At 42.5% G+C, this 23,678-nt stretch overlaps 1 protein-coding gene and 1 pseudogene across 8 annotated transcripts in view; one reads left to right on the plus strand and one right to left on the minus strand.

Annotated features, from left to right (window-relative positions):
• Window positions 1-554: 554 nt before the first annotated feature.
• On the minus strand, window positions 555-699 carry LOC118627422 (annotated as a pseudogene).
• A 10,692-nt stretch (window positions 700-11,391) lies between these two features.
• HP1BP3 (heterochromatin protein 1 binding protein 3) overlaps window positions 11,392-23,678 on the plus strand; it is a 42,257-nt gene continuing 29,970 nt past the window's right edge. For 3 of the 8 annotated variants that reach the window (XM_036255625.1, XM_036255619.1, XM_036255626.1), the window contains exons 1-4: window positions 11,392-11,498; window positions 17,611-17,806; window positions 18,223-18,322; window positions 22,017-22,170. In XM_036255625.1, the coding sequence (XP_036111518.1) occupies window positions 17,711-17,806; window positions 18,223-18,322; window positions 22,017-22,170 (350 nt within the window). In that variant the 5' untranslated portion in view covers window positions 11,392-11,498; window positions 17,611-17,710. Of the gene's footprint in view, window positions 11,499-11,978; window positions 12,064-17,610; window positions 17,807-18,222; window positions 18,323-22,016; window positions 22,171-23,678 lie in introns of those variants that run through there. The other 5 variants (XM_036255621.1, XM_036255622.1, XM_036255623.1 and 2 more) reach the window with 5 other exon arrangements.

Below are 23,678 nucleotides of genomic sequence, written 5' to 3' on the forward strand. Positions count from 1 at the left end.
TGCAAGGGAGATTTGTCTTTTTTGTTTGTTTCTTTATTCAGTGTGTGTGTGTGTGTGTGTGTGTGTGTGTGTGTATATATAATCACACATTTGCATATTTATTTATACTTTGAGTTACAACCCAATACCCCATTATTTTGTTGCTCATATTGTTCCAGCTTTGGCCTTGGGAGCTCTTTCAAGTTGACTCAAGTGTGCCTTTGGCTTTCCCACACCCTTTTCATTTCATATCACTCTGTAATAATACAATACCATAGGCATGTCTTGTATTTTCACTACCCTCACCCTAGAATCAGCCTTTTAAAAACAACTTTTTTTCCAAGAAGCCATGTTTTTGTGTTTGTGTGTTTGTTTGTTTTTAGGGGAATGGTATTTAGAAACCAAAATCTGAGCACTGAATGAACTCATTACTACTGGGCGTCTCTGCTTCTAGGTCTGCCAGCATTTTAAACTCTGATTTTTAACTGAAAGTGAGATCTTGCCAGGTGAGTAAGCCACTTTCACAGGAACATTGAGTTTTAGAAAATACGCTGCTGCTGCTTTTTGTTTGTTTTTAATGTGCTCCAGGCATGAAACAGCTCTGGCCACCAACACAGGCATCAAGCTGGGATGAACTGAGGACTGGACGTCTGCTCAGCCCCTGAGTGATATAAGAGCAACACCACCAATCGTGTGTCTCCTAGCCCACTGCCAGGGGGTTTATGCTTCATTTATTATAGCTGTAGTACCCAAAACACTTAACCATAAAGATGGTCCAGTCATGCTTTTGTTTATCCTGCTAACAAGAAAGAAAAGATTGGGAACTATTCCCTCTCTTATTATGACAATTTGTTTTCACTTTCCTGTAGCTGACAGTATTAAGAGTCTAGAAGGTACCAGAAGTTAGCTAACAGTGGAGGGCTGCATATCAAAACTTGTGAGATGCAGCTGAAGTAGTACTTTGGGCCACCAGAGGAACCAATTGGGGAAAACATCATTACCTGAGTGGCGAGCAAAGGGTTCATCCAGGACAACGTTGCATGCTGTAGTCACTGTAGTGTAGTGGAAAAAAGGTCTTGGTGGAGTAGGGTGATTTGTGTTCTAATGTTGACACTACCGTTGACTGGTCATTTGACCATTCTCACTCATACAGACCTCCCCATCCTCTCTTAAAAGGGTTTGTTTGTGACATTCATCTGAGCTTCAGGATCACTAAATGCTGCTTGTCAAGCTTAGCAAAGGAGTGAGTCTGGGTGATAACAGGATATTAAACTTTCAAAGAAGTAAGAATGTCAAGATTTTCAAAACAACCACCCAGCAGTTGAACTTATACAAGCAGTGATTTCCTTTCTCACTCTTCTGACATTTTTACCTATTGTTGGTAAATATGCCGTCTGGCCTGGAGTCCTAGGAAACTATCGTTGCCAAGGCTCAAACAACTATCCTACCTTAACTGCTTTTTAGAACATAGAACAATAGTGCTCAGCACTGCTGCATGTTACAATCACCTGAGAGTTTACTTACTTGTTTGTTTATTTTTTCATCCTCACCCGAGGATACTTTTGCATTCATCTTCAGCTAGAGCGGGAGGGAGAGAGGGAGGAAGAGAGAGAGAGAAACATCGACATGAGAGAGACACATCAAGTGGTTGCCACCCACACCACCCCAATCGGAGCCGGGGCCAAACCACAACCCAGGTACATGCCCTTAGCGGGAACCGAACCCAGGACTTTGATCCGTGGGCCGACACTGACCGCTGAGCCAAACCGGCCAGGGCTCACCTGAGAGTTTTTACTTTATTTTTTTATTTTTATTAAATCCTCACCTGAGGACATCTTTCCATTTTTTGTTCAGATAGGGTGGGAGGGAGAGAGAAAGAAACATTGACATGAAAAGGACACATCGAGTGGCTGCCTCCCACATGACCCAACCCGGGTCTCTCTGGACTGCAGGCCGACGCTCTAACCGCTGAGCGAAACCAGCCAAGGCTCACCTGAGAGTTTTTAAAAATTCAAAACCTAGGACCCTACCCCAGACCAGTTATTTCATAATCACAGGATGAACCTTGGCTTTTTGTTGTTGTTGTTGTCCTCTAGGTGATCCTAATATGAGCAAGGGTTGAGACCTGTAGAATAGTGACAATAACCTGACTTACCTAACAGTTTACCAAACAATTTCTGTTTTCAAATTTTTTAACTGCAAGGTGTTGGATACAAATACGGCACATGTTTTGAAAATATAGTGCTATGAGAGCATATAATGAGGACACTATAAACTGGGAGATTAGGAAATGCTTTCTTCAGCAAGAGAATTTTACACTGAGAAATATAAAGAAATAGTTAAGGGACTAAGATTTAAACAGAAGGCTATATGGGTGCAAAGGCCCTGTGGTAGGGGAATGTATGGTGTATTTGAAGAATGAACAAAGGATGACAGACTGTGGTGAGAGTTCATTCTCCCATGTGAAAGTGGAACTTAAACATGCTCTATGACCAATTAATCCAGGTAAACCTCTTCCAGACAAATGAGTGAAAAGAACTTGATGAAAGTTGCCTTATACTCGATTTAGTAGAATTCACTAGAAGCCAGCATAAGTTGGTATTTTCCTAAATTAGTTCTCGGTAAAAGGATGGAAATAGTTTTAGTCATTTCTAGTCCCCAAGTTCAGCCACATAGTTAGTGTATTGCAATAATTAGCCTCTTTGGAATGAACAGTTACATTTATATCTACAGTGAGGGTCAAAGTATGGGCTTTAGACCGGTAGCATCAATATCACCGGTGAACTGATTAGAAAAACAAATTCAGGGACTCAAACCTACTAAATCAGAATCTGAAGAAGGCCAAGAAGCATTTTTACAAGCTCTTCGAATGGTCCTTAGGCACACTGAAGTTAGAGACCCACTGCCTGGGAGTACTTAACATACCCGCCACCATTGATAAAGTTCTTCACCAACAGCTAACTAAAAACAGGTAGTGTTCTTTAAATGTTTAGGGTTTTGTTTTAACATCTGTAATGTAAAACAATAAGCTCTTCCTACATCCCAGTATCAGTGAGATAATATATGCTAAAACACTTTGAAAGCTGCAATTTGCCAAGCATTGCCAGGTGCCGTCTAGCTCATCCTTCATACCAGCCCTGTGATATATACCAGGAGGCCCTTCCTTTCAACTGGTAGGGAACGAGGAGCCACCGAAGTTAAGTACCTAGCAAGTGTCGGAGGGGAGACGCTCTTGGTTTGTGGAAGGCAGTGATTTCCAAACAATATCCTCTCTTGCCATAGTGGATATACTTTGGGGCACTGGAAATGGAAAAACAGCGGCTTTACTATAACCCTGCTTCTGTTATTTACACCTTAATTTCCTCATCTATAAAATAAGGGTAACACCATCCACCTCATAGGGTTGTTGTAGAATTAATTAAAGGAGATCAGATAAAGCACCCAGCACCCCACCTGAATGAAATACCTGGGGCTGGGCCTGCTGGTGCCCAATATTCTTTTCCTACCACATGCTATGACCTTAGCCATACTCAACCATATACAACTAAACTGCACTATCTTCAGAACTATAGGAAATTATGGCTTGCCTATCCACATTTCTTTAATATTCTTTGTATAGTTCAGATTTGTTTTCTTTTCCCTAGCATACGCTCAAGTCTCAGGCTCACCCTTTGACTGATAACACACCTGAGGAGTAGAAGCTTCCTGCTCCCACTTTTCTAGGGTTCAGTAAGGCATTGCAAAATCCTTTGTTTGCACCAGGCCTAATGGGCAGGGTCCTTTGCAAATACTGCCCCACCTAGGAAGAAAGAAAATGTTGATTAATTTTTCCTGCAAAACCATAATGAGCTCCTAAAAATACCAGGTACTTTAAATGCATATTCCGTCATATCCAGCTCCAGCCCTGTTCCTGATGTAGAAGATGCTAACTACTTTGGATAAAGAGGCATCTATATGAAACAAGCTTGCTGGTTGGTTAAACTAGATTTCAGTTTTTTATTTTTTCTTTAAGATTTTAAATTGATTTTTAGAGAGAGTGGAAGGGAGACGGAGAGAAACATCTATATGAAAGCAAAACATTGATAGGCGGCCTCCTGCACGCCTTCCACGGGGTATCGAGAGCCCGAAATCTGGGAATGTACCCTTACCGGGAATTGAACCAGCAACCTTTTGGTGCACAGGATGACGCCCAACCAAGTGAGCCACACTGGCCAGGGCTCAGTTGTTTTCTTAAGTAGAGGCTCAACCAAGTAGAATGTAAAGCAGAGACACAAAAATTATGTTAAATTTTAAATTTATAGGGTATTTTTAGTCAAAATGTTTGATCTGTTGGGAAGAGCAGGGACATCACTGATAAAATGTGAATTTTAAAAGTTGAATCTTGCGTCTTGATATGTATAGTTCTCAAGAACTGTGCTACTCTTTCCAGACTTTGGGTTGAAACTTTTCCAGCCTTGCTGCAAGTAGCTGAAGATCACCCAAAACGCCCTGGCCGGTGTGGCTCAGCTGAGCATTGTCCTGTGCACCAAGAAGTTTGTGGGTTTGATGCACAGATTGCGCTTGATCCCCACTGGTGGGGGGTTGTGCTCCCCCCCTCCCTTCTTCTCTCTCTAAAAATAAAAAAAACAAAGTTATTGTTGTTGTTGTTTTAAAGAATACTCAAATCCAGTGTTTTCTGGTTTTTCCTTTTTGAAAAGATTCCATTTCCTCATCACCATTCAGTTTCACTTTTTTTTTTTTTTGTAAAGAAAAGGATTCCATCATCTTTTTGGAACTTTATTTTCTTTCTTTTTTTTTTAACAAATGAATTCAGTGTCATAATTTAGATTTTTAAAAATCTGTCTTGTTTCCAATCACAAATTTGACTCATGGTTTCCTTTAAATTACTGGGTTTTATTGGGGTAGGGGAGTCTTCCCCTTTAAACTTGACATTTTCTCTAACTTCCCCATAACCACAAAGGAAGGATGTCTTACGATGATCAACTCATTTCATGGGACTTTCCTGATTTAAAAATATACAGTCCTACCTCCCACCAACTCTCAACCTCCCTGCATTAAGTAAACCAGGACAGTCGGTCACCCTAGGTGTCATTGATCTGACCCCCACTCATCTCTGCCACCATCACAGGCCTGGTTGCCCTGCAGGCATCTTCCTGCAAATAAGTTGTGCCCTTAAAGCCACAAATAACAGTGAAAGGAGAACAGTACTGTTGGCGGATTTTCTTCATACTACACGGACTAAAAAGCAAAACTGGCTATGTTTTGCTTTTTAGTAATCCAGCAAATAGTCTTTGCTCTGTCTAAAATGCAGTTGTCTTCAAGTCTACTCCATCCTTGTGAGTATTGTTAAAGTAATTCCTTCGTTCTGTTGATCGTAATTCAGGGTACAGAACCTTTTGTGCTGCTTATTAAAAATACAGATTACTGCCCTGGCCAGTTTGGCTCAGCGGTTAGAGCATCGGCCTGCGGTCGGGAGAGACCCGGGTTCGGTTCCCGCTAAGGGCACGTACTTCGGTTGCGGTTTGTCCCCGGCCCTGGTTGGTCGTGCGGGTGGCAGCCACTCGATGTGTCCCTTCACATTGATGTTTCTCTCTCTCTCTCTTCCTCTCTCTTCCTCCCACTCTATCTGTACAAAAAATGGAAAAATATCCTCGGGTGAGGATACAAAAAAAAAAAAAAAATACAGATTCCTAGACCCCAGCCCCTAAGATTTTAATTGAGTGGATTAGGTCTGAGGTGAGACCAGAAATATGCAGAATAAACTGCACAGTTTTTTGTTTGTTTGTTTGTTTGTTTGTTTGTTTGTTTTGGTATGTGCCCCTAGCGAGAACCGAACCCAGGACTCTCTGGTCCACAGGCCGATGCTCCAACCACTGGGCCAAACCGACCAGGGCTAAAGTGCACAGTTAAAAAAAAAAAAGTTTTTAAGTAAAATGCAGTTGTCTTGCCTCTGGTGTTTAAAAAAGGAAAAGATGGTTCAACACATAAAATTTACAGAACTGGACATGAAAACAGGCTTGACAGTAAATCCTGTGCCTTAGTTACCTTGGTTCTAAATTCTGTTTCCCAGTGGAAGGCACCTGTAATAACATTCCCAAATGTTTTTGTTCCCTTGGGCTGAATTGTAACTCCATCCAATATATCAGATGCTTCAAACTAAAGGACAACTGTTGTCCTCAAAATGATAGTAAACTCTTGGCACTAACATTTTTCAGACCCCCTCGAGTAGCCAGAAATGTTGGCTCCAGTGGAACACCAAAGGGCTCATGACTGTGAATGGCAAAATTAATGGACTGCAACCAGCATTTAAAAAAATAGAACATATGAGGGTAAATGTTATTTTATAAAACGTATTTGGCTTTTATATACTGGCCCATGATCCTTTATCCAAAACCACTGGGACCAGACGTTTCAGATTCAGAATTTTGCAGAATTTAGAAAAGAGTTTTATAGTTCCATGACTGCTAAGCTGAATGGAGTAAAGTTATTGCCACCAGTGAGCAGAGGAAAGTGCAACATTGGCAGAGGAGAATCCAGGGATGTTGCTTATCTCTGAACCAGGGTCTTGGTAACACACAAGAGAAAACCATTAAGGAGATGATGGTGGAAGAGTAATGTTAAATCCTTCCATCAGCCTCCATTTTTTGCCTGATAGTGTAAATTGCTCATTCTCTTGCCATCCTTTCCCAAGCTACAGCTACATTGAGAGCTGTTTCCCATCTTTCTGGCTGGAAACCAGAAAAGTCAAGTGACCCCCCCCCCCCCAACCCTGCCAGGACCATCCATTCTCAAGGGACCCAAACCCTCGCTTGGCTTTGGGAATGAAATCACAATGTACAGCCTGGATTCGTGGGAAGAATAAAGATCAGCCTTGCTAGCTACAGAAACCTCCTCTCCTCACCAGCCATCAAGAATTATTCTTCAAAACTCTCCTTGTTAACATGTGGTGGGATGTGAGTAGATAAATCTTTCAGTACTCAACCCTGTGACTGCAGTGTCATAGCTTTGGTCTGGAGCGCTCCTGGGATCTGCAATTGCTTCAATTTCCTCTCTTCTTAAGCCTAAAATTCCAAAGTTACATATTTTGCTTTTCTGTACAAAACAAGACCATTGGAGCCTAACAGATTTAAGTATCAGCATTAAATTTGAGGAATAGCAACAACAACAGGAAAAACTTGACAACAGGCCATAAAGTCTGCAAAGCTTGCTGTATACTAAAACTTCAACGGGGATTAGGCTTCGGAAAGGGGGTGTTTTTGTTAAAAACTAGAGATGATGAAGTTTGTTTATGGGGACTTTTTAACACATGGTTTTCTAGCTCACAAACCCTCCATTTCCTCAGTACTCTGGGAGTCCCAAGTCACTCCTGTAAGCTGGGTGGTCCTGGGCAGAACAGTGATGTCATGTACTCCTGTTCTCTCCTAGCAACTCCTCTAGTTAGACACCCAGAATTCTTACTCTGATTCCTGACTGTAGAATGGAAAGCTTTAGATTCTCAAGTTTCAAGGTTAAAACAATGCATTTTCCGTGATCAGTTTGAGGCTCCTATGTTAGCTCTTCTTGGTATTAGCACTTTCAAACTGCTATAGAAGATAGTGAAGCTTAAACCAAAGGAATAAACCTCTAGTAGAATTTAAGGGACTTTTTTTTTTTTGTCTCTGAGCAAGAGAGTCTTTTTACTGATGCTCTGATGGTAACCTCCATACACTGGATACGAGCTGAGAAGAGAAGATTCTAAACTTGTCAGGGCGCATTTCCTCTTCAGTGCAGAAAGTCAAACAGCCTTTACTATTTTTATTAGTAACGCTCAAAGAAAGCCAAGTAAGATAAACTATAAAACCATAACCTCAGCCTGGCCGGTGTGGCTCAGTGGTTGAGCTTCGACCCATGAACCAAGAGGTCGATCTGGTTTGATTCCAAGTCAGGGCACGTGCCCAGGTTGTGGGCCAAATCCCCAGTGGGGGACATGCAGGAGGCGGCCAATAAATGTTTTCTCTCATGGATGTTTTTATCGCTCTCTCCCTCTCCCTTTCTCTCTCTCTAAAATCAATAAAGAAAATAATTTTTTTGAAGGGAGAGAGAGAGAGACACATCGACTGGTTGCCACCCACATGACCCCACCGGGGCTGGGGATGAAATGCAACCAAGGTACACGTGGGCTGATGCTCTAACTGCTGAGCCAAACCGGCCAGGGCTCAAGCCCCTTTAAAAGAAAATTTACAGCCCTGGCCGGTTTGGCTCAGCGGTTAGAGCGTCCGCCTGGGGTCCTGAGAGACCCGGGTTCGGTTCCCGCTAAGGGCACGTACCTCAGTTGCAGTTTGTCCCCGGCCCTGGTCGGTTGTGCGGGTGGCAGCCACTCGATGTGTCCCTTTCACATCGATGTTTCTCTCTCTCTCTCTGTTCCTCTCTCTCCCTCCCACTCTACCTGAACAAAAAATGGAAAAAATGTCCTCGGGTGAGCATAAAAAAAAAAAAAGAAAATTTACAGCTTCAGACTTCAGCAAGCGGTAAGCCTTAGTGCATGGTTGCGCATGTGTACATATATCACACATAATGTTGAAGAATTTTCAGGGTTTCCTTGTGTGTACATGTGATGAACAAGAAAATAAAAAGTGTGTGTGTGTGTGTGTGTGTGTGTGTGTGTGAAAGCAAAAATCTGCAGAGCAGGAGAAATCTAGTTGGGTATTTTCTTTTTTTTAATATTTTTTGACTGACTTTTTAGAGAGAGGGAGAAACACCCATCTGCTGCCTCCTGCACACACACACCCCGCTGGGGGATGGAGCTCCAAATCAGGGCATGTGCCCTGACTGGGAATCAAACCAGCAACTAGACGGCACTCAAACTGAGCCACACCAGCCATGGCTGGTTGGGTAGTTGCTTTCTTTTTTAAAAATGTTTTTAAAGATGTTTTTATTGAGTTTTTAGAGAGAGAGGAAGGGAGAGAAACATCCATGTAAGAAATATCTTTTGGCTGCCTCTTGCACGCCCCCTACCGGGGAACAAGCCTGAAACCCTAAACTCAGACCTCTCAGTCCATCCATGGGACCACGGGCCAGGTTTAATACTGTTTGTTTTTTAAATCTTCACCCAGGGATATTTTTTCCCATTTATTATCAGACAGAATGAGAGGAAGGGAGAGGGAGAGAGAGAGAAACGTTGATGTGAGAGACACACATCGACTGGTTGCCTCCCACAAGATCCCAACCAGGGCCAGGGACCGAACCACAACTTAGGTAGGTGCCCTTGACCAAAACTGAACCCAGGACTCTGGTCAGCAGGCCAACATTCTAACTGCTGAGCCAAACTGGCCAGGGTTTAATGTTTTTATTGACTTTTTTTTTTTTTTTAAGAAACAGCTTTTTTTAAATGTTTTATTTTTTTAAATATGTTTCTATTGATTTTTTTTATAGAGAGAGGAAGCAAGAGATAAAACATTGATGTGAGAGAAATATCCACTGGCTGCCTCCTGCACGTCTCCTACTGGGGATGGAGCTGGCAACTCAGGCATGTGCCCTGACGGGGAATCCAATGGGGACCTTTCGGTCCATGGGACAATGCTCAATGCAATGAGCCACACCAGCGTAGCTAGTTGGGTAGTTTCTTGAATGAGATGGGGCTAAAGCCATTTAAGGGGAAAAGAAATATTGGCTCTTTTTTTTTTTTCTTTTTATCCTCACCCGAGGACATTTTTCCATTTTTTGTTCAGGTAGAGTGGGAGGGAGAGAGAGGAACAGAGAGAGAGAGAGAAACATCGATGTGAAAGGAACATATCGAGTGGCTGCCACCCACACAACCGACCAGGGCCGGGGACAAACTGCAACCGAGGTACATGCCCTTAGCGGGAAAGGAACCCGGGTCTCTCAGGACCGCAGGCCGACGCTCTAACCGCTGAGCCAAACCGGTCAGGGTGAAATATTGGCTCTTTTAAGCATATGAATACATAAAAATGAAAACGGGTCTTTAAAAAGGGAGACAGCCCTGGCCGGTTTGTCTCAGCAGTTAGAGCATTGGCCTGCGGTCCAGAGAGACCCAGGTTCGGTTCCCGCTAAGGGCACGTACCTCAGTTGCAGTTTGTCCCCGGCCCTGGTCGGTCGTGGGGGTGGCAGCCACTCGATGTGTCTCTTTCACATGGATGTTTCTCTCTCTCTCTCCCTCCCACTCTATCTGAACAAAAAATGGAAAAATGTCCTTGGGTGAGGATTTAAAAAGTAATAATAATAATAATTTAAAAAAGGGAGCCCGGTTGGTGTGGCTCAGTGGATGAGCCCGGACCATGCATCAAGAGGTTGTTAGTTTGATTCCCCGTCTGGGCTCAGTCCCTAGTGGGAGGTGTGCCGGAGGCAGCTGACTGATGTTTACGTTTCTCTCTCATCTGATGTTTCTTTCTCTCCTCTCCCTTCTAAAATCAATAAAAAACATTTTTTTTTTTTTTTAAGGGAGACAGGATAGGAATGTTGATCAGGTACAAGGAAGTGAGCAGTGGTGGTGGTGAAACATCCAAATTTGGGTCTGATGGAGTGGATAGCTATGGCTGGGAAAGCAGGCGGTGTGCAAAAGCTGAGAGGGAGACTGAGTGGGCTAGCAAGCGCTTCAACGATTTCACGATGAGTCTTTAGAATGGTTTGCACACGCATGTGAGTGTTGGTCACACTGCTGTGAGCTTTGGGGCAATTCTAGTGTTTATTATTTCTCTGTATTCATTACTGGCAACCTCTCTGCCCCTGCCTCCAAAAAAAAAAAAAAACCCAAAAGTTTTAAATACATCGAAATTTTCCAAACTGACTTTGGAAAGCTACATTTTCAACAATATGTACATTGCCTAAGTACGCGGACACCAACCTAATATAATTCCAAGTAAACTGCTTTTCTAATCTCAGGGTTTCCTTGCTGAGGCCTCTCTTTGTGTATGCTGATTAGGGAGTCAAGGAATAACACTCCATAGATTAGAAAAACAACTTTTCCAGTTCTTCCCATTTCTTCCACGGTCTTCAAAGTTGGGTACTGCCGTTTGTTCTTGCGCTGTGGCTAAACAGAGAAGCGGGAAATGCCTACCCTCCAAGGGCAGACGGATCGAAGCGGAAACCCAGTTAAGACCAGGGACGGAGCTAGAGGGCAGGGAACGGGAAAGGAGTGAAGAGTGCCCTTCGGAGCAAAACGACGCCGCACCGCCCAAGTTAACTGGCGCCACCAGGGCAGTGCCCGCTAAAATGTGCGCGGAGGCACTGCCCCCGTGCGCGCAGCCTCGGGTCCCCGAGCGCCCTCTCGCGCCCACGCGTGCTGAGTCGGAAGGAACAAGTCCGCGCTCCCTCCTCTCCCGCGGGCTGAGGCCGCGGCCGCCGGTGCGCGGGGGGGCGGGGCCGACGCGGGAGCGCGCGCGCGGGGCCGCGGGCAGGGGGGCGGGGCGGCAGAGCTCGGCGGCTGGGCCTGGCGGACAGCAGCAGCGGAGGCGGCGAGTGGCAGCAGAGTGGCGCTGAGAGGCCTTGCGCGACGCGGGGACCAGGAAGGGGGAAGCACAGAGGTAACAGAGGACGGAATAGGCGGGCGGGGAGTGGGCGCGGGCTCGGTAGATCCCCGAAGGTGAGTGGCGGAGGCCGCTCGTTCGGGGCGCCGACGCCGCTTCCCGAGAAAAGGGGGCGGGGCTCTCGGGTCCCCGGAGGTGGTGCCTTTTGTCTGCCTTTCCCGACCGCTCCGCCCCTCCTCTCCCTCCCCCCAGCGTCCTAGCCCCCTGCCCCTCTCGTTGACGCTTACTCCGGGGCCCTGTGGCGCGCGCTCCCGCCCTTGTTTTGTTTGGACCGGGGTAGTGGTGGGGGGAGGTGGGGAGAGCGCTTCCCTGGTCCAGGGCCTTGCGTCCCAGCGCGCCTGCGCCAGTGTCCGCCCACCGCACTCCTATTGGCTGAGGGTTTTGCGCATGCTCCGAGGCCCCAGTCGGGCCTCGCGCACCGCCCCCGCCCTCCCCCCTCACCGCCCACTCCCTCAGCGGTTTTCGTAGCCGGTTCGAAAGATGCCGGTGGCAGTGACTGGCTGCGGCGGGCCCGCCTCCCGGGTTCTTCTCCTCTGCCGCCGCCATTACGGAGCTCCCTGTGGTGAGTGTGCGGACCGCAGGTGCTCGCGGTCCTCGGCTTCTTGCGTCGCGCGGGCGGGCGCTGCGGGCTGGTGGTGTCGGCCTCGGCGCGTGCAATCCCGAGCGCGAGCCGGGAGCTGCCGCCGCCCCCGCTGCCCCTCGGTGTCCGCCGCCGCTGAGCCCTCCCGCCACCTGCCTCGCTGCCTTCATCTTGGCTCCGCTCTGCCCCCGCCTTCTGCTCGTGCACCGCACCGGCCGCTCCCTGCCTCTTTGTCTGCTGTCCTTCTCTTCGTGTTGGTGTCTGCGGTCCGGGCGAGTGTCGCAGAGCTGTTGGCGCTGCTGAAAAGGCGCCGCCGCCGCGCCGCGGGCCTAAGCTTTCGTTTTTCCATATGACATTCCTAGAGCTTGTTTCTCGCCGCGCCTTAGACCGTGTGGTTTTAGCTAATAAAGTCGATCTGGCGAACGTGAGCGTTTGTAAAGAGGTGAGGCAGGCGTGGTGAAGCGAGAGCCCCGGGTCCGAGTGCTCATACCCCGCTGAGCCCTGTCTGCGACCCAGGACGAGTCAGGCTCTTTGAGGGAGTGTTTGCCCCAGCGCTGAGAGCTGGACAAGGTGGACGTGGCTGCCCCCTCCTCGTATAAATCCCCCGTTTATTATGCACCCTGATTTCTTCATTACATTGAAAAGCGAGAGTCCAAGTAGAAATACGTGTAGGAATTCACCTGGGACCTTGTGGTCGGTCAAGCTGTCTTGTCCAAGACTAACGTTAGAGTAGTAATTTGTTTTGTTTGGGGAGATACTCTAATTTTATTTAATCTGGCACAGGTATAAAATGATGAGCTTTTAACATTTTATTGCTCCTTTCAAAAGTTTAGTGTGCTATGTTTTAAAGTAGGAGTAGCATTATAAAGGTTTCTTTGGCTCTGTTTTTAAGCTGACTTAGAGGATTGAGGGTGGGCAGTTTGTGGAGGAAGGGTCCAGAACTCTTCCTCTGAAGACGAAAATTCTAACTGTTGAGCCAGTTAGATTGTGATTCTCTTGAGGAAGGACCATGTAGTATCTATCCATAGCATCGGTTCCCAAGATAGACACTAAGTACATACTGATCTGTGGAATTGTGAAAGTGAAAAAAAAGGTGCCAGCAGTCCAGTTAATTACAGGCATGCTTTTTGTGACATTACCCATTAAGTCTGAATATAGTGAAAGATTTGAGATGGAAACAATTTGATCTATTTATCGCATAGCTGGTAACATACTGTATTGCATACTTTTTATGGTAAAATATGAAATAATAGTACTTTCCCTAAAATGGGTATTTTCAAGGATATCAATAAACTGAAATGTACACCAAATTTATTTGTTGCTTTCTCTTAATGTAGAGAAAGTAACCTAAAACTCTGAAATTCTGGACTTTTTACTTTTACAACTTTTTCTTTATTTTCTGCATTAAAACAATTTATATTTCCCTTAACAAAGGCAAATCTTTGTTGTTAATTTAACATTACATTAAAAACAAAAACAGATTTATGACCATGGGAGACCATATAAACCACACACAAACTCAGATTGTTTTGACACATATAGGAACCCAGGTGAAAACTTTAAAGTTTCATCTATTCTTTCATTCAACAAATACTTTAAAAAAAATTTTTTTTTTCTTTATTGATTTTAGAGAGAGAGGAAGGGGGAGAGAGAAACGTCGATGAGAGAGAACATCGACTGGCCGCCTCCTGCATGCCCCCCACTGGGGATTGGGCCCACAACCTGGGCATGTGCCCTGACTGGAAAGCGACCCAGTGGCCTCTTGGTGCATGGGTCAGTGCTCAACTACGGAGCCACACCTGCCCAGGAACAAATACTTTTCTAACATTCTATGCCTGGTATGTTCTTAGGCACCAAATAGGAGGCAGCAGTGAACCAGCTAAATAGGCTTTCTGACAGGGAACAAATGAGGCAGCCTAAAAGTCTGATCACTCAAAAGTGCTGCAACAAAAGTTAAATTAATAGGTACATGGTAATGTTAGGGCAGAGTGAATTAACCATTCATATAGTTTTGTTAGCTCTGTAAAGAACAGTGAACTTATTAAAAAAGTAATTAAGCAACCTATGATGAAGTACTGTAGACTGAAGCTTTGAATTCCATGACCTTTATAAAGAAAAGTCAGAGTTGAGGCAAACGTTTCTTAATATTTATCTTAAATAACTTAAGTGTTCTTCACATATATTGACTATAGTACTAAGCACTATCAGATGTCATTTTTCATTCAACTTTTTCCTCCACTGTTTATCCATCACCCACTATGTTTGGACACTTCTAGGTGTTGGGAATACAGTGGTGAATTTAAGTCCTAGCCCTTGTAGTGCTTTCATTCCATTAGGAGAGACACATACTAAACATATATTGAATTTTAGGTGGTGTTAAATGCTATGAAGAAACCTGGAGAAAAATAAGAGGGATGGGGGGGCCTTTCTAATGGGGAGTAACATTGAGTAGAAATCTGATTGAAGCATCTAAGAAAAGAGTGTTCCGGTTTAAGAAAACAGCAAGTGCAAACACTGATACAGGGATGAACAGAGAACAGTCCAAGAACCAAAAGAATATTTGTGTTTTGGGAGTCAACAGAGCAGAGTGATCCATAAAGCAGTAGGAGGTGTAATATTAATGCAATAAAAGGGGGTGGTAATTGGGAGGTTTTAAGTAGAAGAATGTCAGGATGGAGGTGGGGAACAAACCAATTTATTTCTCACTCTGTGCTTATTTCTGAGGTTATTCCAACCTGGGCATATATTTTATATTTTTAAAATATGTTTATATTGATTATTTTTATTTATTTATTTTTAATGTTTTTATTCATTTTTTTTTAGAGAGAGAGAGAGATGAGAGAAACATCAACATCGTTTGGCTGCCTCCTGCACACCCCCTGCTGAGGATTGAGCCAGCAACCCAGGCATGTGCCCTGACCAGGAATTGATCCAGCGAGTTCTTGGTGCATGGGTTGATGTTCAACCACTGAGTCACACCAGTTGAGCTTTATTGATTTTTAGATAGGAAGGGAGAAGGAGAGAGAGAAACATTGATGAGATTGGCTGCCTCCTTCACTCCTCCTACTGAGGATTGAGCCTGCAACCCAGGCATGTGTCCTGACCCAGAATCAAACCAGTGACCTCTTGGTGCATGGGACATCACTCAGTGCACTGAGCCACACCAGCAGGGCACTTTTTTTTTTTAATCCTCATCCAAGGATATGTTTTTATTGATTTTGATAAAGAGAGAAACATCAATTGGTTGCCTCCCAAATGTGCCCTGACGGGATTGAACCCACAACCTAGGTATGTGCCCTGACTGGGAATCAAACCCACAAACCTTTGATGTACAGGACGACGCTCCCAACCAACTGAACCACCCGGCCAGGGCTGGGCATATTTCTTCTCTTATTTAAACTGTCATTCTTGTCCTTAGGTTAATGATGTTTGATGTCTTTATGTTATTGCTCTGATTTTAGTTTTATCACTTTGGCATTAATGGTAATTTCCTGTGCGCCCATCCTTTTTTAATCTGTTCGTTTTAATTTTTAGTAATCAGTGAGTACAGGGTTGACTGGAAAGGTTTTGGTACTTTTTTCAGTATTTTGTTTACAAGTAAAATATTTTTAAAGATACCCTACAAACAGACTCCTGAAGGTTTTGTTGACTTCACAGTATTTTCAATCTAGGTAGTTAAAAAAGAGAATTCGCCCTGGCCGGTTTGGCTCAGCGGTTAGAGCATCGGCCCGTGGTCCAGAGAGGCCCGGGTTCAGTTTCTGCTAAGGGCATGTACCTTGGTTGCAGTTTGTCCCTGGCCCCGGTTGGTGTCGTGTGGGTGGCAGCCACTCGATGTGTCTCTTTCACATTGATGTTTCTCCTCTCTCTCCCTTCTGCTCTATCTGAAGATAAATGCAAAAAAAATAAAATAAAATAATAAAATAAAAAAGATGAGTTCATTAACAAAATCACCGTACCAAAATAATGTCATTGTGATGTTTTACTTCTATATAGTGTTCACATAATAAAAGAGCATATTTGCTTAGGTTTTTTAAAAAATTTATTATCAAGGCAAATATAATATTACCTAAGTGTTAGTGGATGAACAAACAGATCTATATATTGAAATTATTCTAAGATAGACTTAGGTTTTAGAAACCTAATAATGCTCTTAAATTGGCACTCTTTTCACAGGTCAGAAAACAACTATCTTTATTTCTGTATTTTATGGTTGGAGTAAATTACTATATGAGCATGTTAAGTAGTTTTTGTAATAGTTGATAATTTTTAAATATTCATTGATATTCCTCATTTACTCTTGAAAATAAGTTCGTTATACTGTCTTGAGTTTTTTCAGCTCCTTTCCTTGCAGCTGATTGACAATTCACAAATCTGGTATTACTCTTAGTATTTCCCATTAAAAGATTTGCCCTGTAAATCTTTGGATGTTTGGATGTTTTGGATTTGTCTCAGTTGTTTTAACTTGGGACTATTGACACATTGAAAGCTCTTAAATTGTAGATAGGATTAGAACTTAAAGTAGACTACAACTCTATGTTAATGTTCATTAGTACAGAGATCTAAACACTTAACTGATCTTTTCTTATATTGTGGACAGATTATAAAGTGTCATTGAGTTCCAGATGAGATTTTTGGTGGGTGGTAATAGGTAAATTTTAGTCACATGGGTTTTATCTTTGAATATTTAATTATGTTCTGCCAATTTTGCTTACATTAAAAATATGACACATAAGGTCTTAAAGCATACTTCTGTTTTAGTAGGTGATGGTCTAAATTTACTTCTCTGGGTCTGGAGACTTTTAGTATGTTACATTCTTCAGTAGGTTTTTTCCCCCCTTGTATTACTTCTTTAATGAAGTTGGAATTAAGGTTACAGGTAATTTTCCTGACCCTTTTGAGAACAGTAACAACAAAGTCTTCCCTCTTTAGTTAACTGATTTTTTTTTTTTTATCCTCACCCGAGGACATTTTTGCATCTATCCTCAGATAGAGTGGGGGGGGGGGCATCAATGTGAGAGAGATACATCAAGTGGTTGCCACCCACACAACCCCAACCGGGGCAGGGACAAACTACAACCCAGGTATGTGCCCTTAGTGGAACCGAACCCGGGACTCTCTGGTCCGCAGGCCGACGCTCTAACCACTGAGCAAACCAGCCAGGGCTAGTTAACTGATCTTTGAATAAAGTTTGATTAAGCTGTTCCTTAATCTTGTTCTATCCTTTGTAAGTTCCTGATGGCAGTAGGATGGGGTGGTGCTTGGTTCCTTATGAGCTTTCTTGTCCTCGTTGCCTTTGTTCCTGTGGAAGGTGCAATAGCTGCTGTGGCTTGTGCATTTATTAGTCGCTGCTTTACAGTCTATATTTTGACAGATTTTATCTTCCTGAGTGATAACTGAGCAAGTCATCTCTCACTTAACTTTAAGTATTACAGATAAATTTTTGTTCCCTTTGCATGTATATTAAATTTAGATGTTTTAGTTTAGTTTTGTTTCTGTTAATCTTCACACCAGGTTTTTTCTGTGCTTTAGGTTGACTTTTCACCACACTGAAACCATTAGGAAAAATCCTTGTGGTTAACAGCAGAGGCTTCAGAGTGTAACCTGTACTCGGGCCTAGAAATTATTTTAAATGGCGACTGATATGTCTCAAGGTGAACTCGTCCATCCTAAGGCACTCCCACTTATAGTAGGAGCTCAGCTGATCCACGCGGACAAGTTAGGTGAGGTAGGGGCTGACATATTCTTGAAGCTCACTCTTGGATCAGTCCCTGACTTCAGGCTCTACTGGGTCCTTCTTGGTACATGTTCCTTCTCTTACTTTGGGGAGTCTGAATTGTGAATCTGAAAAAATAAAATCTACAGAGTTCTTTTCATCTCTCTCTTCCCCTCAAATATCTGAGAAAACTTCCAACCTTCTATATTTATTCTAAATCAAGTATAATTATTTGTTTCCCTTTGAAATTCTTTATTTTGAAAAGTACCTCTTAAAAATCACATTTCACTTAAAAAAAAAAAAAACTTGTTAAAAGTAATTTGCATCAGATTCTGCATTAGACTTAGAATTCACCATTTTCTGATACCCAGTTAGGCCCCTTTGGAAAGAGAGAAAAGAGAATTTTTTAATGCCATCTCTTTTCTTAGAAGGTAGAAGATAGCGCCATGCCGATTCGTCGAACTGTGAATTCTACCCGGGAAACTCCTCCCAAAAGCAAACCTGCTGAAGGGGAGGAAGGAAAACCAGGTAAAGTAAAGCAGTGAACAACTTCAAAAGGCAAAAGTATTTCCTGAAATTTGGAGTGTCCCATAAATACCTTGAACTTTGGTTTCTTTGTTTGTTTTCATAGCTAAGTGTTTTGGGGTAATATTTATAAAGAGAGAAGTGGTACCTGTCAGTATGTTATTTCCAGACCATTTGGGCAAGACAAGGGGTTCGTCTGGTCTCTTAAGATTTTTGAAAGGTGAAAATCTCATGAGTAACTTCAGGGAAAACAATATCATGGGATGAAGACTGGAAGAACAGGAGACTTGGGCCTTCAGAATGGACAGTGGAAAGCCCACCCAGATATCATCAGGAGGCCTTAAGGGAGTAAATTGGTGATCAAAACACTGGTTTATAACTTTGGTATGGTGGAGAGAAGATTGACCAGACAGAGGTGGGAAAGTAATGAATTGAGAAAAATGTAGAGCCATTAACCTGCTCCTTCCTTTGTGGCGTCTCTGACCACCTCTTAGTCTTTTCCCTTTTCCTTTTTAAAAATTTATTTATTAATTTGAGAGAAAGAGAGAGAAAATGAGAAATACTGATTTGTTATTCCATTTATTTATGCATTCATTGGTTGATTCTTGTAAATGTCCTGACCCAGGATTGAACCCGCAATCTTGGCTTGTCAGGACGACACTCTAACCAACTGAGCTACTTGGCCAGGTCCATTATGCTTTTCTACTCTCTTCCTTGCACTTCATCTCAGATTTTCTAGGATGAACACATGGTGTTGTCCCTGACATGGCTGTTAGAACCAAGTATTTGCTGACCAGCATAGACTGGGAATTAAAAATATATGTACCCTTGTTGCCTTTATCCCTTTGTTCACCAGGGTTATAATCTTTTCAAGCTAAGCCAGCATTTTGTCTCAGAATCCTCAGATGAGTACTATAAGCAATTTGTGTACCATGGTGTAAGGCACTATTAGGTGGCATGGGGATCAGCATATTAAAATAGGAGGTGCTGGTGAGTTGGAGATTGGTTATTCTGTCCAGCATTGAGATAAGCCACTTGGTGGCCCATCTTGAACCACATTTGTTTAACAGCCAGATGAAACCACTGAATTACTAATAACATCAGTTGTCAGAATACATGCCACAGGCTTCCAGGTATAAGGTATTAGAAAGGTCAACCAAGAATTTATAAAGGACCAGTAAGTAACTTCACAAGTTGTATGTTTAGTTAATCTTCTCTCCACCTCATTATAATATTTTGTACATGAAAATAATTAGACTTTACTTAATATTTTAAATTTTATAAATCCTACATTTCACACAGAGGCACACATAATAGTTTAATGAATTGGAAACAATGTTTTATACATAATACTCAGTATCTGTTGAATGAAGCTTTATTAAACCAACTATTCAGCAGTTATTTATTTTTTTAAATATGTTTTTATTTTTTAGAGAGAGAAGAAGTGAGAGAGAGATAGAAACATCGATTGAGAGAGAGAGAGACATTGGTTGGCTGCCTTCTGCATGCCCCCCACTGGGGATCCAGCCCACAATCAGGACGTGTGCCCTGACCGGGAATTGAACCAGGACCGCCTGTTCCGTGGGACGACACTCAATCGACTGAGCCGCGCCAGCTGGGCTAAGCAGTTACTCTTTTTTTTTTTTTTAATTGACTTTTTTTTAGAGAGAGAGAGATATCGATGAGAGAGAATATCAGTCGGCTGGCCGCCTCCTGCATGCCCCCCACTGGGGATTTGGCGCACAACCTGGGCATGTGCCCTGACTGAGAATCGAATTGGCGACCTCTTGCTACATGGGTTGACGCTTAACCACTGAGCCACACCGGCCGGGCAAGCAGTTATTCTTTTTTATTATTTTTCTTACTCCTCACCTGAGGATATTTTTATCATCAGATAGAGTTGGCGGGTGGGTAGAGAAGGAGAAGGAGAAACGTCGATATGAGAGAGACATATTGACTGGCTGCCTCCTGCACAACCCGACCAAGGCAGGGGACAAACCACAACCAAGGTACATGCCCTTGACCAGAAAGGAACGTGAGACTCCTTGGTCCGCAGGCTGATTCTCTAACCGCTGAGCCAAACCAGCCAGGGCTAAGCAGTTATTTTTGAGAAAAGAATGTTAAATTAAATGTATAGCTCTATTATTATAGTAAAGCCCAGTAAACTGTTCTTAGCTTTTCATTCTTTTTGGAATAAGGCAATATATAAATAAATAAGCATATGGCTAACTAATAGTAAGGTCTTATTCTCACAATTAGGTCAAATTGTTGGGGTAAGGGACAGTAAAAGATATTCATGATAAAAAAATACATCTTGCAGTCATCTGTATCACCAGATACCATTATTATAATGAAGTTCTAGCCTTACTACTTCATGAAACAGTTCTAGAAGCATCAGGGAGGTCAGAGGAGAATGGGAATGACTCAAAGTACAAGTGCTAGCCTACAGGCTTCCCCTAAAACATTTATATAATTTTCATAATAACTCTTTGAGATAAGGTTACTGAGACTTAGAGATGTCAAAGAACTTGCCCTAAGATAATCAAGCTGGAAAGTTATAAAGACTAAACTTGAATCCAGGTGTTTCTGTTTCAAAAACCTCAATTTTGGCTAAACATAAATGGGAGGATTTTCTTTCTACATGCAAGTTTGGTCGAAGAGCATAATCCAGGATGACATGTACAAATGATAGATGGCTATCGTGAAATTTATGGTTTAAAAATTTAATTTGTTGAGAAACTAGAAATTTCTTCAGAATTGTATGTATGTGAATTGGTTATAAGAACGAAATGGCGTTTTAAAAATTACTCGATTTGTTCATGTGAAGGCCACAAAGAAGTGATCATCATTATGCCAGTAATTCCCATAATTTAAGTGACCAAACTCTTCAAATATATTTTGATTTTCTGTCTAATTTTTGCCACTGGAGTCCTTTTTAAAAAATACCTTTTTTTAAATTGTTTTTTAGAGAGAGAGGGAAGGAGAGGGAGAGAGAAACACCCATGTGAGAGCAGAACATCTATCAGCTGCCTCTTCCATGCCCCCTCCTGGGATGAAGCCTGTAACCCAGGCAGATGCGCTGACCAGGAATCCAACCTGTCACCTTTTGGTAAACTTGGCTACCTCCAGTTACTTAGCCATACCAACTACTTAGTCCTTTCCTTTGAAGTCTCTGCTTAACCATTTCCTGGGGTTCTGTATTTTATAGCAGCTGCTCAGAGAGACATGCTAAGAAAAGACACAGACAAGCAACTACGGACCTCAGCATTCCCTCTTAGATTTTTACTCTTGCCTCAGTCATTTCACATGGAAAATGCATGTTAATTTTCTTATTCTCTTACAAGAATTTGTTAAATTATGAAATGGCTAATTTCTTAATTATGAGTCTCATTAATATTGCAGAGTAGAACAATGTAGATATTTGATTTGGGGTAAAATGAGTTTCCCTTTCTGTGTAATTTCCTGGTCTGTTATCCTTTTCTCACACAGTTGTATGGATAAACAACCCAAGTGCATAGGCAACTTGAGTGACAAGCAGAAAGAAAACTGATCTTCATAGTCATTTGTTTATTTTAGAATCCATCTGGTAATTAAAACATTTGGCTTATTTGTTTAATAAGATAAGGTTTTACCCTTTTATTGATTCAGGCTCTAATATATCTACTTGCTGTGATTCTGCTCACCTGATTTTTTTTAGAACCAGACGTAAGTTCAGAGGAATCTGTCTCCACTGTAGAAGAACAAGAGAATGAAACTCCACCTGCTACATCTAGTGAGACAGAGCCGCCAAAGGGGGAACCTGAGAATGAAGAGAAGGAAGAAAACAAGTCCTCTGAGGAAACCAAAAAGGAGTAAGGAGTTATGCTTTCTTGCTATATATAATTAGAGACTACATGAAAAGACTGTAGACAAGATTGTTTTAAAGTGTTACATTGGTTTATGCTAGATATTTGCTATGTGGTTTTACTTTTTAGAAGTATCATTTGAGATAGGTTTATTATGTAGTTGTACGGCCTATTAGAAAGTGTAATAGTTATCAAAACAGTGGTTTGGATAATCTAAAATTTATTCCTGTTGGCTTTGGAGTGTGTTTTTTATTTTTATTGTTTCAAATATGTTTTTTGGGTTTTTTTTAGAGAGGAAGGGCAAGAGAAACATCAATCTGCTGCTTCCTGCACACCCCCTACTGGGGATTGAGCCCAAAACCTGGGCATGTACCCTGACCGGTAATCGAACCAGGACCTCTCAGTCCATGGGACGACTCTCAATCCACTGAGCCACACTGGCTGTGCTGGAGTGTGTTTTTGTGCTTAGACTTTATTGTGGGAGTGTCTGATATTTTTATTTTTTTTATTTTCTTATCCTCACCCGAGGATATTTTTCCATTTTTTGTACAGATAGAGTGGGAGAGAGAGAGAGGAAGGGAGAGAGTGAGAGAAACATCGATGTGAAAGGGACACATCGAGTGGCTGCCACCTGCACGACCAACCAGGGCCGGGGACAAACTGCAACCGAAGTACGTGCCCTTAGCGGGAACCGAACCCGGGTCTCTCCGGACCGCAGGCCGACGCTTTAACCGCTGAGCCAAACTGGCCAGGGCAATGTTTTGTTTTTTTATTTATTTTCTGAATGTCTGATATTTTTAAACATTGACATAAATTCAATTGAAACATGACTTAAAATCTGACCTGGGAGACACTTCACCATTAATAATTACTCGTCCCTCTGTGCCAGGAGTAAAGTTACTTTTATATGCTTATATTCGAAAGCATTAATCTATATCAAGCCATTGCTAGAATGACCTAAAACTCTGTATATATTTGATGAGGTATTCATTTGGAGGGTGACTGAGAATCTGATAATCTACAATGTAGTACCAATTCTTTATTGACTAAAAAAATTGTTTTTGCATGACAGCTGATAGCATTCATTTTATTCTTTTCATAATTGGTCACAACAGTTAGGAATTACTTTTTAAAGAATAGAATAACTTGTCCTGGCTGGTGTGGCTCAGTTGGTTGGACGTCGTCCCATGCACCAAAAAAAGGTTGCCAGTTGGATTCCCAGTCAGGGCACATGCCCAGGTTTGGGGCTCAATCCCCTGTAGGGGGTGTGCAAGAGGCAGGCGATTGATGCTTTGCTCTCACATTAATATTTCTCTCCCCCTTCCTCTCTCTAAAAATCAATAAAAAGTTCTTTAAAAAGAAATAGCTATACTTTCTAGCTGTAATCCTCAGGGAATCCTTTATCCCAGTTTCATAGGTATACATAAAGTCTGTGGAATTTTTAACAGCTTCCCTATATTCCGAGTATATGTAGTGCTGTTATTATTACATAGAATAAAATTCATGTAATGCTT

The sequence above is a fragment of the Molossus molossus genome, unplaced genomic scaffold (genome assembly GCF_014108415.1).
Source record: "Molossus molossus isolate mMolMol1 unplaced genomic scaffold, mMolMol1.p scaffold_m16_p_12, whole genome shotgun sequence".
NCBI classification, from domain to species: domain Eukaryota; kingdom Metazoa; phylum Chordata; class Mammalia; order Chiroptera; family Molossidae; genus Molossus; species Molossus molossus.